The sequence below is a fragment of the Salmo trutta genome, chromosome 29 (assembly GCF_901001165.1).
Source record: "Salmo trutta chromosome 29, fSalTru1.1, whole genome shotgun sequence".
Classification (NCBI taxonomy): Eukaryota; Metazoa; Chordata; class Actinopteri; order Salmoniformes; family Salmonidae; genus Salmo; species Salmo trutta.
The window spans coordinates 9,286,290-9,302,037 of record NC_042985.1 but is presented as its reverse complement, the minus strand read 5'-3'; the positions used below and the strand labels follow the sequence as shown (position 1 = coordinate 9,302,037).

The window sequence follows — 15,748 nt, the reverse complement described above, 5'->3', positions numbered from 1 at the left end:
ACACACAAACATAAACAGACAGACAGACACACAAACATAAACAGACAGACAGACACACAAACATAAACAGACAGACAGACACACAACATAAACAGACAGACAGACACACAAACATAAACAGACAGACAGACACACAAACATAAACAGACAGACAGACACACAAACATAAACAGACAGACAGACACACAAACATAAACAGACAGACAGACACACAAACATAAACAGACAGACAGACACACAAACATAAACAGACAGACAGACACACAAACATAAACAGACAGACAGACACACAAACATAAACAGACAGACAGACACACAAACATAAACAGACAGACAGACACACAAACATAAACAGACAGACAGACACACATAAACAGACAGACAGACATAAACAGACAGACAGACATAAACAGACAGACAGACACACATAAACAGACAGACAGACACACATAAACAGACAGACAGACAGACAGACACACATAAACAGAAACACAAACATAAACAGACAGACATAAACAGACAGACAGACAGACAGACACAAACATAAACAGACAGACAGACATAAACACAAACATAAACAGACAGACAGACACACATAAACAGACAGACAGACATAAACAGACAGACATAAACACAAACACAAACATAAACAGACAGACAGAGACACACATAAACAGGCAGACAGACAGACATAAACAGACAGACATAAACACAAACACAAACATAAACAGACAGACAGACACACAAACATAAACAGACAGACAGACAGACACACAAACATAAACAGACAGACAGACATAAACACAAACATAAACAGACAGACATAAACACAAACATAAACAGACAGACAGACACACACATAAACAGACAGACAGACAGACACAAACACACACATAAACAGACAGACAGACAGACACAAACATAAACAGACATAAACACAAACACAAACATAAACAGACAGACAGAGACACACATAAACAGACAGACAGACAGACATAAACAGACAGACATAAACACAAACACAAACATAAACAGACAGACAGACACACAAACATAAACAGACAGACAGACAGACACACAAACATAAACAGACAGACAGACATAAACACAAACATAAACAGACAGACATAAACACAAACATAAACAGACAGACAGACACACACATAAACAGACAGACAGACAGACACAAACACACACATAAACAGACAGACAGACACACACATAAACAGACAGACAGACAGACACAAACATAAACAGACAGACACAAACATAAACAGACAGACAGACAGACAGACAGACACAAACATAAACAGACAGACAGACAAACATAAACAGATAAACAGACAAACATAAACAGATAAACAGACAAACATAAACAGATAAACATAAACAGATAAACAGACAAACATAAACAGATAAACAGACACAGACAGACAGACAGACAGACAGACAGACAGACAGACAGACAGACAGACAGACAGACAGACAGACAGACAGACAGAGACAGACAGAGACAGACAGAGACAGACAGAGACAGACAGAGACAGACAGACACCTCTCAGATCAGTAAAAATGGACAGTGGAGGTGAGAAAGACTGTGTCAGCGGTTCTCTAGTCATCTATTTCTCCTAGGTGCTTTCTGCAGGTCGAAGAGAACCTTTGAATCAACATCCAGGACCAGCATCCCAGGATCTACCAAAAGCTAGCATTTTCTATAGAAACCAATTCAATCCAAAACATCATTAAGGTAGGGGACAACAGAACTAGGCAGTGGGGTCCACCCTGCATAAGTAATGGAACAGCAATGGAAGGATGATCCTACATCTTTAGTGTGGTCCACCCTTTCTACTGTAATATCCACCCTGTCTACTGTAATATCCACCCTGTCTACTGTAATATCCACCATGTCTACTGTCAGTAATATTAACAGCAATGGGAGGAGGAAAATAGAGAAAAAGGCTATAGTCAGCAGTCCTTACCTGCAGGTTCAGGGCGGTAAGCTGCTTGCCTTTCTCGCCACCCACATTGCGCTTGTACTCCTCGATGGTCCAGGAGGGCTGACCCCGTTTGCCATCACCCGACAGGCCTGTGAGCCTGAGGTCCGTGTACAGGGGGCTGCCCTTCATGTGGGACTTGACGGAGGGGGGGAAGGGGTGCGGTGAGAACACCTGCTCCACCAGGTAGGAGTCCTTGGGGGGCTTTGAGGAGCGGTGGACCTGGGGGGCGATCTCATACTGGCGCTCCCGCTCTGACTGTAGTGGGGAGGGATGGAGGGGGGGTCAGAGGTTAAAGTTGAAAAGTGGGGTAAACAACCAATGAGAGAGGGGGAGAGAGAGACAGGGAGAGGACAGAGAGAGAGAGAGAGAGGAAGCAAGCGAGAGAGTAAGAGAGAGAGAGAGAGAGAGAGAGAGACAGGGAGAGGACAGAGAGAGAGAGAGAGGAAGCAAGCGAGAGAGAGACAGGGAGAGGACAGAGAGAGAGAGAGAGAGAGAGAGTAAGAGAGAGAGAGAGAGAGAGAGAGAGGAAGCAAGCGAGAGAGTAAGAGAGAGAGAGAGAGAGAGAGAGAGAGAGAGAGAGGAAGCAAGCGAGAGAGTAAGAGAGAGAGAGAGAGAGAGAGAGAGAGAGAGGAAGCAAGCGAGAGAGTAAGAAAGCAAGAGAGAGAGAGAGAGAGAGAGAGAGAGAGAGAGATGTCATTTAAAAACTGTTATGTGCACATTGTGTAAGACTAAAACCACCCGGTATTTCTGTACTCAACCAATGTTTTCATTGAGTGACTGTGTGACCCAATAAAGAGACTATACCAATGTAACAGTGTATACAATACACACTGTCCTGCAGCATGGGAAGTGTGCTGTTTTGCCTAACCCCCGGAAATCCAGAAACGAGTTTGGTTGAATAGTCCAGTTCCCAGAGTCATAAGAGAAAGATAATGCTACTGTAGATACAGACAGCTAGAAGCCCTGAACACAGCACTGTGTTATAGACAGCTAGAAGCCCTGAACACAGCACTGTGTTATAGACAGCTAGAAGCCCTGAACACAGCACTGTGCTATAGACAGCTAGAAGCCCTGAACACAGCACTGTGCTATAGACAGCTAGAAGCCCTGAACACAGCTCTGTGCTATAGACAGCTAGAAGCCCTGAACACAGCACTGTGCTATAGACAGCTAGAAGCCCTGAACACAGCACTGTGTTATAGACAGCTAGAAGCCCTGAACACAGCACTGTGCTATAGACAGCTAGAAGCCCTGAACACAGCACTGTGTTATAGACAGCTAGAAGCCCTGAACACAGCACTGTGTTATAGACAGCTAGAAGCCCTGAACACAGCACTGTGCGATAGACAGCTAGAAGCCCTGAACACAGCACTGTGCGATAGACAGCTAGAAGCCCTGAACACAGCACTGTGTTATAGACAGCTAGAAGCCCTGAACACAGCACTGTGTTATAGACAGCTAGAAGCCCTGAACACAGCACTGTGTTATAGACAGCTAGAAGCCCTGAACACAGCACTGTGTTATAGACAGCTAGAAGCCCTGAACACAGCACTGTGTTATAGACAGCTAGAAGCCCTGAACACAGCTCTGTGCGATAGACAGCTAGAAGCCCTGAACACAGCACTGTGTTATAGACAGCTAGAAGCCCTGAACACAGCACTGTGCTCTAGACAGCTATTATACTACCAGTACTGCAGTACCAGGAATCCTTCTCTCCATGAGTTCACTGCATTAAATAAGAAACACACTCATGTATCCACTCTCTTTTCAACTCAATAAAAAAGTAATCAATAAACACAGTGCCGTATTATGAAGTACAACATTTGTTTTTAATGTCTGCGAGCCAGCATCTGATTTCTGCCCTGGGGGAAGCAAAGAAAATGCTCCTGTACAGATTTGGAGAATTGGCAATTTTTCCAAAAGGAACAAAATCAAATTGCTCTCTGTACTTGGATGTTATGATAAGGCCATTTGAAGTGCATATTGGACTATCGCAGGATAAGTGTAGAAATCAGTGTTCACTAACACAATGAAATCTAGCATTTGGAAATTTACTAAGTAGTGTAAGCCTTTAAGTTCATTCAAGTCTACACTCAACATGAACCCTTACAACGGCCAAACAAGCCAATCAAAACAAGAACAGCATGTACAGCATGTTTCTATTGGCCAGATGAACATCCATTAATGTTATTGATTAATGGAAGACCTCTCTTCATTCTAAAACACACTTCCATGACAACAAAACACATATTTCCCCAATTGACCTCCTTTCATTTTACATTGTTATGTCTGCAAGTCCCTCAAATGAACGATTGTCCTCTCCACTGACCAAGATAAACAACGTGAAGAACACATCACTCTACTGTGCAATCTATTGATTACATGTCTGGGCCAGTAAAGAAACAACACATTTACCACAAATACTCAATTCTTCATGAGTGTTTTTAGGCTCTTTACACCCCTCAATGCAGGGACGCATTGGGACTAGAAATTTCTAACACACCGGACCATTTTTTCCCTTTGTGCCTTTGTCTCTGAATGTATAGGCTGCGACTGTACGTTCCAAATGGACGTCTCTCCAGCCATCTGGAGGGCTGCATTCAATGTTAATTGGAAGTTGATGAATACCGAGCTGTAAGGGGAGAACAGCACAGTGCACGTCTGGATTCAGGAATGCTCCTTTGCAGACAAATCAATGTGTGTTTGTATGTGTGTATGTGTGTGCGTAGTTTGTTTTGCCAAGTAAATCTGCTCTCAGCTCCTGATCACCCAGGCTCCTTGTCAATCAGGCTTATCTATTTGTGTGGTATGTCTACTTAGAGGATGTCTCTCAGCTGAGGTTAGTAGCTAGCTGTATCATCTAGGCAGTTGGGGATGATGGCCATGTTTATGGAATCATTCCAGAGACTGGAGAATGTTCTACCTGCCTGCCTGCCTGACTAACTAACTAACTAACTAACTAACTGCCTGCCTGCCTAACTAACTGCCTGCCTGTCTAACTGCCTGCCTAACTGCATGCCTAACTAACTGCCTGCCTGCCTAACTAACTGCCTGCCTGCCTGCCTAACTAACTAACTGCCTGCCTAACTAACTGCCTGCCTGCCTAACTACTTGCCTGCCTGCCTAACTAACTGCCTGCCTGCCTGCCTAACTAACTGCCTGCCTGACTAACTGCCTGCCTGCCTAACTGCCTGCCTAACTAACTAACTGCCTGCCTAACTAACTGCCTGCCTAACTAACTGCCTGCCTGCCTAACTAACTGTCTGCTTGCCTAACTAACTGCCTGCCTGCCTAACTAACTGCCTGCCTGCCTAACTAACTAACTAACTGCCTGCCTGCCTAACTGCCTGCCTGCCTAACTGCCTAACTAACTGCCTGCCTAACTAACTGCCTGCCTGCCTAACTAACTAACTACCTAACATCTAACTACCTGACTTACCTAATGAGAGTGACAAGCGAGATGAAAGCTTCAACACCGCCATCACACTTCTCACAATGTTGTTTTGGCACCCTAACCTGACATCCTTATTAACATTCTGGAGTTATACAAGTCTTGCAGAGGCTCTGGTGACAGGGAGGAGAGAGGAGGGAGGTGGGAGGGAGGGAGGGAGGGGAGAGGGAAAGAGAGTGAGTAGAGAGGGAGATTTCTGATCTGAATGGGAGGGAAGAGGGAGGATCAGGGGACTGCTTGGTTGAAAGAGACGGCGAGGCAGTGGAGAGGGAGGCAGGAGAGGGGAGACCGGGAGGAGATGGAGGTGAGATTGAGAGAGAAGAACAGAGGGAGGAAAAGGAGAGTGGGGGGGTGGAGCAGAGGATGGAGGCAAGGAGCAAAGAGGAGAGGGGAGGGATCAAAGAGGAGAGGGAGAGAGCAAATAGGAGAGGGGAGGGAGGGAGCAAAGAGGAGAGAGAGAGCAAAGAGGAGGGGAGGGAGGGAGCAAAGAGGAGAAGGGAGGGAGGGAGAGAGCAAAGAGAGGAGAGGGGAGGAGAGGGAGAGGGGAGGAGAGGGAGAGGGGAGGAGAGGGAGAGAGCAAAGAGGAGAGGGGAGGAGAGCAAAGAGGAGAGAGAGAGAGCAAAGAGGAGAGAGAGAGAGCAAAGAGGAGAGAGAGAGAGCAAAGAGGAGAGAGAGAGAGCAAAGAGGAGAGAGAGAGAGCAAAGAGGAGAGAGAGAGAGCAAAGAGGAGAGAGAGAGAGCAAAGAGGAGAGAGAGAGAGCAAAGAGGAGAGAGAGAGAGCAAAGAGGAGAGAGGGAGAGCAAAGAGGAGAGGGAGAGCAAAGAGGAGAGGGAGAGCAAAGAGGAGAGGGAGAGCAAAGAGGAGAGAGAGAGAGCAAAGAGGAGAGAGAGAGAGCAAAGAGGAGAGGAGAGGGAGCAAAGAGGAGAGGGGAGGAGAGGGAGGGAGCAAAGAGGAGAGAGAGCAAAGAGGAGAGGAGAGGGAGGGAGCAAAGAGGAGAGGGGAGGGGAGGGAAAAAAGAGGAGAGGGGAGGAGAGTGAGGGAGCAAAGAGGAGAGGGAGGGAGAGAGCAAAGAGGAGAGGGGAGGAGAGGGAAGAAGGGAGCAAAGAGGAGAGAGAGAGCAAAGAGGAGAGGGAGGGAGAAAAGAGGAGGGGAGAGAGGGAGGGAGCAAAGAGGAGAGGGGAGGAGAGTGAGGGAGCAAAGAGGAGAGGGGAGGGAGAGAGCAAAGAGGAGGGAGAGAGCAAAGATGAGAGGGGAGGGAGGGAGCAAAGAGGGGAGGCGAGTGAGCAAAGAGGGGAGGCAGGGAGGGAGCAAAGAGGGGAGGCGAGTGAGCAAAGAGGGGAGGGAGGGAGGGAGCAAAGAGGAGAGGGGAGGGAGGGAGGGAACAAAGAGGAGAGGGGAGAGAGGGAGCAAAGAGGAGAGGGGAGAGAGGGAGCAAAGAGGAGAGGGGAGGAGAGAACAAAGGGGAGTTTGGGTAGAGAGGAACGGGAGAGTCAGGGAGGAGAGAGGGAGGGAGAGGAGCTATAAGAACAGGGGACTGCTGATAAGACAGAGGGGGTACGGCTGGGCTTCAAAGGCCACTGATCAGATGGACTAACCTTTACTGTGGGTCTGCATCTGACCTCTCTCTCAGGACCCTCTCTCTAGTCACACGGACACAACAGTACTGCAAAAAACAAAACCTCTTCTAACATTAAATATTAATATACCAACGTATCCTCTGGTGTGTTGGATACAGTTTCTACACAATATGAATGTGTGATGATATGCAATATTGGGAATGAAGAAGACTATGATTGAAGCTTTGAACAAATGAATGGGCCTGTAAGAAACTGATCATTTTTACCAAATTAAGGTTTCGAATGCAACTTGAACTTTTTAAATTAGGGTGGAACTATTTTCATATAATCAGGTAACGTAAGATTTGGGAAGTGGAACTATCATGGAAAATAAATGTATTCACATCGCTGTGGATAAATGTACTGTATTCATATTGCTGTGGATAAATGTACTGTATTCACATCGCTGTGGATAAATGTACTGTATTCACATTGCTGTGGATAAATGTACTGTATTCATTTTGCTGTGGATAAATGTACTGTATTCATATTGCTGTGGATAAATGTACTGTAACGGTTGTCGTCGGGAATGGAGGACCAAAACGCAGCAGGAACGTGGATGCTCATCTTGTATTTTATACCAAGAAAACGCCAAAATGAAGAACGAACAACAAAACAGTCTTGTCAGGCTCACACACGCAAAACAAGAAACAATCTCCCACAAACACTACGCCAAACAATTACCCATATATAGGACTCTCAATCAGAGGCAACGAGAAAGCACCTGACTCCAATTGAGAGTCCAACCCCCCATTAACCTAAACATAGAAATACAACAAACCAGAAAGAACATAGAAATACCAAAACCTAGAACATAGACCAAAACCCGGAAATAATAAATCAAACACCCTACTACATAAAACACCATCCCGAATCACATAAAACAAATACCCTCTGCCACGTCCTGACCAAACTACAATAACAAATAACTCTTATACTGGTCAGGACGTGACAGTACCCCCCCCCCCCTAAAGGTGCAGACCCCGAATGCACCTCATAAATAAAAAAATAAATAAAAATCCCCCTAAACTAAAGGGAGGGAAGGGAGGGTGGCTGCCGTCACTTGTGCTACACCCCCCCTCCCCAACCCACCTATACAGGAGGTGGTTCTGGCTCCGGCCTACTGTCCTCCAGAATGCAGACAGACATGCTCAGTTTCGGGCCGTAGGCAGACTCCCCTCGTTCCGGATCGTAGGCAGACTCATTTGAAACACAGTTACTCATATTTAGTTCCGGATCGTCAATAGACTTACTCAGTTCCGGGTCGCAGGCAGACTCCCTCGGTTCCGGGTCGCAGGCAGACTCCCTCGGTTCCGGGTCGCAGGCAGACTCCCTCGGTTCCGGGTCGCAGGCAGTCTCCCTCGGTTCCGGACTGCACACCGGTGCCGGATACTCCGGACTGCACACCGGTGCCGGATACTCGGGACTGCACACCGTTGCCGGATACTCGGGACTGCACACCGTTGCCGGATACTCGGGACTGCACACCGTTGCCGGATACTCTGGACTGCACACCGTTGCCGGATACTCTGGACTGCACACCGTTGCCGGATACTCTGGACTGCACACCGTTGCCGGATACTCTGGACTGCACACCGTTGCCGGATACTCTGGACTGCACACCGTTGCCGGATACTCTGGACTGCACACCATTGCCGGATACTCTGGACTGCACACCGTTACCGGATACTCTGGACTGCACACCGTTGCAGGATACTCTGGACTGCACACCGTTGCAGGATACTCTGGACTGCACACCGTTGCAGGATACTCTGGACTGCACACCGTTGCAGGATACTCTGGACTGCACACCGTTGCAGGATACTCTGGACTGCACACCGTTACCGGATACTCTGGACTGCACACCGTTACCGGATACTCTGGACTGCACACTGTTGCCGAACTCTCGAGTCTGGGCTGACGCACTGGAAGCCTGATGCGTGGTACTGGTACTGGAGGTATCAGCCTGGGAACACGCACCTCAGGGCTAGTGCGGGGAGCGGGAACAGGCCGAGTCGGACTGGGTTGACGCACTAGAAGCCTGATGCGTGGTGCTGGTACTGGAGGTATCAGCCTGGGAACACGCACCTAAGGGCTAGTGCGGGGAGCGGGAACAGGACTAGTCGGACTGGGCTGATGCACTGGAAGCCTGATGCGTGGTGCTGGTACTGGAGGTATCAGCCTGGGAACACGCACCTCAGGGCTAGTGCGGGGAGCGGGAACAGGACGAGTAGGACTGGGCTGATGCACTGGACTGTAGAGGCATACTGGCGGTCTCGAGCGCAGAACTGGCATTGCTCTTACTAGCTGGATGCCCACTTCCCCCTGGCAAATGTGGGGCGCTGGTATTGCACGTACCGGCCTAAAAATACTTGGCCTCGCCACAGTACCCATTACCCCGAAGCACGGGACCATCCTCGGCTCCGCCGATCTGTCCGTGTGCCCCCCCCTAAAAAAATTATTGGGGCTGCCTCTCCAGTCTCCTCGTCAGTCGTGTACCCCGGTAGCGTTCCCGGTCCTCACCAGACCTCCTCCATTGGCCCTCTCCGGCCAGAATCTACTCCCACGTCCATTTCTCCCGCCAGTCCATATCGAATTCCCCTTGCTCTTTACTCCGCTGCTTGGTCCATTTGTGGTGGGAGATTCTGTAACGGTTGTCGTAGGGAATGGAGGACCAAAACGCAGCAGGAATGTGGATGCTCATCTTGTATTTTATTTTAAACCAAGAAAACACCAAAATAACAAAATGAAGAACGAACAACAAAACAGTCTTGTCATGCTCACACACGCAAAACAAGAAACAATCTCCCACAAACACTACACCAAACAATTACCCATATATAGGACTCTCAATCAGAGGCAACGAGAAAGCACCTGCCTCCAATTGAGAGTCCAACCCCCCATTAACCTAAACATAGAAATACAACAAACCAGAAAGAACATAGAAATACCAAAACCTAGAACATAGACCAAAAACCTGGAAATAATAAATCAAACACCCTACTACATAAAACACCACCCCGAATCACATAAAACAAATACCCTCTGCCACGTCCTGACCAAACTACAATAACAAATAACCCTTAACAAATAACCCTTGGTCAGGACGTGACATGTACTGTATTCATATTGCTGTGGATAAATGTATTGTATTCATATTGCTGTGGATAAATGTGTTGTATTCATATTGCTGTGGATAAATGTATTGTATTCATATTGCTGTGGATAAATGTACTGTATTCATATTGCTGTGGATAAATGTACTATATTCATATTGCTGTGGATAAATGTATTGTATTCATATTGCTGTGGATAAATGTACTGTATTCATATTGCTGTGGATAAATGTACTGTATTCATATTGCTATGGATAAATGTATTGTATTCATATTGCTGTGGATAAATGTACTGTATTCATATTGCTATGGATAAATGTATTGTATTCATATTGCTGTGGATAAATGTATTGTATTCATATTGCTGTGGATAAATGTATTGTATTCATATTGCTGTGGATAAATGTACTGTATTCATATTGCTGTGGATAAATGTGTGATTGTATGACTTTGTAAACAATAACAGGTCTGAAAGGAACTGCTCATTTAGACTATATTTCAATCAATAGCCAGGTCTAGAATTACAATCAAAATGTGAGCAGGACAATAATTGAACATTGTCTTCTTACTGTGTGGAAGCTACTGGAGTACATTCCACAGGAGTAAGTGCCGTGTGGAGAATTGAAGAGAAAGTCAAAGTTGTGAGCCAGGCTTGGTTGTATGGCACCAGTGTACAGGTACACTAGATTCCTCAAATGGGTCTGAGCTGATTCAGAGTGTCAGAAACAACTGGTTACCCTCCATCTGGGCAATATGCCAACAGAGGTAAGAAGAGAAGAGAGAGTGAAAGATGAATATTTTTGAGTGATGGTTTATCTGTGGCATTTGGAAATGGTTACGATTGACAGTGAGTCATGGTAATGATGTAATAAGGAGCTGAAGGGAGCCATGCCTTCTCTTCCTGGGTTCTATAGAATCAGGAGTAAAAGTTTATAGCCAGTCAAAAACAAAGTTCGCATAAAAAGCAAGATGACAAATGTATTTGACATTTTATCTTCAAAGCGTTTTTCATCACAAAGATTCAAAAGGTGGTTTATATAAAGCTTTCACTTACACTTAACAATTTCAAGAATATTAACTCTTACACCTAAAACTTAACATTTTAAAGTTCCAGAAAGCTAGAGAACTAGGAGAACATAACAAGTAAATAAGTCAAACGTTTCATCATAAATTCATCATCAAATAGCACACATAATATATTTCATAATACATTTAATTTTACATTTCATCATAAAGTGTATTGTAGATTTGCATAAACTACATTTCTGATTTCAAACATTGCCAGTTGTCAATTATATTCAGTAGGGTAAATCTAGAACAAAGTCTGACGGTTGATTGGGATCTTTTTATAATAGTTTTTTTTACTATATTTATTTGCCACGTTTGGATGAAATAACACCTTTTCATTTAGAAACGTTACATTTAGTGTGTCATTATCATTTTCTATCCACCCCGGACAGGATGGGGTTCTCTTCAGCAAGGCAGTCCCTGGTCTCCAGAGCCACCCAGAGTTTCTGCCAGAAGACTCTGGTGTGCTCCCCAGCTCTGAGCCAGCTCAGGTAGGTAGGTCTCTTCACCAGCTTTCTCATCCGGTGGAAGGGGGAGAGCTGCTGGTCTGGGAACTCCTCCAGAAACACCAGGATCAGAACGTCCTTCTGCTCATCAAACAGACGGAAGCTGGCCACCTGGATCTCCCGGGAGCACCACTCACTCTCCAGGTAGCGACGACTGATCACGCAGATGGTCTTGCGGCTCCCGTAGATGGCGTCTGTGATGTTGTCTACGATGGGTTTGCCTGGCTGGAAGTCACGGTGATGCAGACACAGCTTCCAGCCTTGGTTTCCCTCCAGCTCAGGCAGAAGTTCCCTCAGGACCCAGGGCTCATCGTGGCCATTGTAGGAGACGAAGGCATCATACTGATGAGTCACACGGACATTCCTCCGCTTTGTGTCATAGAGATAAGCCTGAAAGAGATAGTAGGCGTAGACCACCTGCCATCTCAGGAGATGGTAGATAAAGGACCCCAGCAAGGTTAAGAGGACCAGAGAAGTGGAGGAGATGAAGTAGAATCCTATATCTACTGAACAGTAGTGGGTGTCAAGGTCCAACAGTTTGGTACCTCCTAGATTGACCGGATAGTTGCAGGTAAAGTCATAGGCATCAACAACCTGCGTTTGGTTTTCTGTTGTCACCCACTGGATAAACCAAGCATGCTGCAGTCACAGGTGAAAGTCTTGTCTTGCAGGTCCAAGTAAACTAAAGCAGGTAAAGAACGTATCATTGTCTCACTTACTACTGTAAAGTCATTCTTTCTTACCTGTAAGTAACTGAGTTGAGTGAGGTTGGCTCCTATGAGAAAATCTAAAGACTGAAGTTGGGCTTTAAACAGGTATAGCCTGTTGAGTCGTGGGATCGGGTGAAACAACTCCTTGCTCAGGGCTGTGAACTCATTCAGGCTGATGTCAAGGGACCACAACTGTGGTGTGTGGATGAATGTGTCTGGGTGAAAGGACTTAATGTTAAGACTCCTTGCGCTGAATGCCAATAAATATTTCAGACCATGAAGAAAGTTGGATGGTATATTCAACATTCCAAAGGGATGCTGAGCGGAGATGATCAGGATCTTGAGAGACGGCAGAAGAGAAAAGGGTGGGGATTTAAGTTCACCATAATGTAGATATTTAATACGATTCCAACTCAAATCAAGTGTTTCTAAGGCTGTCAGTCCTCTGAACATAGTGGCCCTAATGTTTATTTGACTCATTCTATTCGATGCCAAATGAAGCATTTTAAGATTGACCAAACCCTGAAAGGCCCCATCTTCCACAGTGTCAATTCGGTTGTCAAATAAAATCTACGTTTTGTAAGCTTTCAAAGTCTCCTTTATGGATAGTTCTTAGCATATTGCCTCCCAATTGCAAGTTTTCTAGTTTTTGCAAACAATTCTTAAAAACATAACGTAAAGATGGGATACTGTTTCTTCCCAGATCTAGGAGTTTTAAGTCCTGCAAATCTTGAAAAACATTGCCTTTAATGTCAGTGATTTCATTGTGGAAAAGACGGAGGTATGTTAGTCCTGTCAGATTGGCAAAATTGAATGAGCCTAGTTTATTGATGGTATTGTATCTGAGATCCAAGATTGTCAGAGATTGGATATTATGAGTGGCATTTGGCACAGAAGAAAGCCTATTGTTACTTAGATCTAGAGTAGTCAGTTGCTTCATTGAGCTGAATGACTGATGAGAAGGATGAGTAAGAGCATTATGGGATATGTCCAACTTAATCAAGTATGTGCAGGACTTAAGCAGTTCCTCAGAGACAAAACTCATGTTGTTATAATGCAGACTGAGTGTTGTCAGTGTAGTAATATGGCAGGCAATGTTGGCGAGAGCCGTGATCCTATCTTCCCCTAAATGAGACAGTATGAGAGATGTTAATGATGAGTTGAGGCTCTGCAGTACCACACTCATTTCCTTCAAAGACATGTGGACACCGCTCAAATTGAGACTTTTCATATTACTCAGAAAAGATCTGTCTGGTTCATCCCATGTCATGCTTCCATTTTGACCAGAGTAAGAGAGGTTTAAATAGTGGAGTTTAGGAAGAACATCAGCTGTGATCCTGAATATTCTCATTGGATTCTGGGATAAATCCAGCACTCTCAGTCCTATTGACTTATTTGATATGTCCTGTGACTGGAAAAAGGTAAATCCGTTGCTTGCAATGTACAACTCCTGCAGGTGTGTGAATAGCAAGATTGTCTGAACCTTCTTTAGAACATAAAGTTGGTTGCTGGTTAAGTTTAGTACATTTAAGCTGAAAAGATTCTGAAAGGTAGAGGATGAAACGATTTTGATGTGGTTGTGGTCTAGTCGAAGCACGGAGAGGTTGCCTAGGACCTGAAACAGGTGGTCTGAGAGGGTGTTGAGTCTGTTATTGGCTAGATTCAGCTCCTGAAGAACGACCAGGTCTGAAAAAGCCCCATTGTCCACATGAGAGATCCAGTTGCAGGACGTGTTTAAAGATTTGAGGGCTGAGAGATCTTTGAAATCAAATGTTTTGATCATCACAATGTTGTTGATGGAAAGGTCTAAAGATCTTACTTTTCTTCACGGACTGTGCATTTTTTCAATGAACAGCCCCTTACTGGATTTACAAGGATCCAGCAACATAGAAGAGTGCACAGAAAAATACTTGGTTGTGAATATGTAGTCCCATTGCGTATTTCCGGCATGGTTATCTTCATTTTCATCAATAGGCTCTTGATGCCAGGTCCCCCTTGCAAAATAGTGTTTCTAAACTCAATGGTCTTTTCCTTTTTAAATAAAGGTTTTTAAATAAAGGTTAAATAAAAACAAATCTTCATTTCTGGAGGAAGAGGTGGTAAATGCCACTTATTTGACTCCAATTAACACAAAGTTTGGTCCAATTTCTTCTCAAGCTTCTTATGTTCCACCAATGGACCGTCTTCTGAGTATATACTTCTTAGACAATAATCAGAAGACAACAGACTCACAAGTTGTATGTCTCTCCCTCCAGCATATATTGCCATGAAATACAGAAGCATTCCATCACCTCAAGACGACTCAGTTTTACTTCCAGTCTCCAAAGACCCCTCCCCACCGTTTCACTTCCCTTTGATCCCTGTGTATTTGTATCTAAGTTTATACAGTTGGCTGGACTAGTTTGGAGTGTATGTGTAGTTCCTAAATACATTTGAAATGTGTTATGTAGAAAACTTGCCTTGTTACCCAAACTCCTTGCTTCAGTCAAACGCTACGCCACACCCACGTAATGAGTCGGGATGGAAATCCATTCAGTCTGATTGGTCGCAGAAACCGAAGGGTTGGGCCAGAGACAGAATATGCATTGCTAAAGCGGCATTTAGAAAATTTGTCATTGGCTTTGAAACTCTGATTGGTTAACTCTGACCTAACCTTCAACCCAAGCAGTCCATTCTGCCACCTCTGGTCTCTTGGCCCTCCCACCCGTACGGGAAGGTGGCTCCCGCTCAGCCCAGTCCAAGTTCTCCTCGGTCCTGGCACCCCAATGGTGGAACCAGCCTCCCCCTGAAGCTAGGACAGCAGAGTCCCTGCCCATCTTCTGAAAACACCTGAAACCCTACCTCTTCAAATAGTACCTTAAATAATCCCTGAATCTGCATAACATGAGCCACTCTCACGCTCTCTCCCAACTTGGATAGAAAGTTGTCTATTAATAGAAAAAAAGTAAATCCACCCTCAAAACACTAGCTTACTGGGGATTGTTTCATTATGCAGTGTACAATCTATAGCTATAATGTATACCATATTTAGCTGGTATTTAAACACTTTTTATAAAAATGACATCAAATAGCCTTCGCAATGAGGAATAAAAGATGACATGGAATAGCCTCGCAATGAGAAATAAAAGATGACATGGAATAGCCTCGCAATGAGGAATAAAAGATGACATGGAATAGCCTAGCAATGAAGAATAAAAGATAACATGGAATAGCCTAGCAATGAGGAGTAAAAGATGACATGGAATAGCCTAGCAATGAGGAATAAAATATGACACGGAATAGCCT

General features: G+C 45.1%; 1 protein-coding gene and 1 pseudogene across 1 annotated transcript in view; both read right to left on the bottom strand.

Moving 5' to 3' along the window:
* LOC115166869 (major intrinsically disordered Notch2-binding receptor 1) overlaps positions 1-15,748 on the bottom strand; it is a 60,353-nt gene that overhangs the window by 25,665 nt on the left and 18,940 nt on the right. The window contains exon 3 of the mRNA XM_029720765.1: positions 1,980-2,252. Within this exon, the coding sequence (XP_029576625.1) occupies positions 1,980-2,252 (273 nt within the window). The remainder of the gene's footprint in view (positions 1-1,979; positions 2,253-15,748) is intronic.
* Positions 11,503-14,555, bottom strand: LOC115166868 (toll-like receptor 13; annotated as a pseudogene).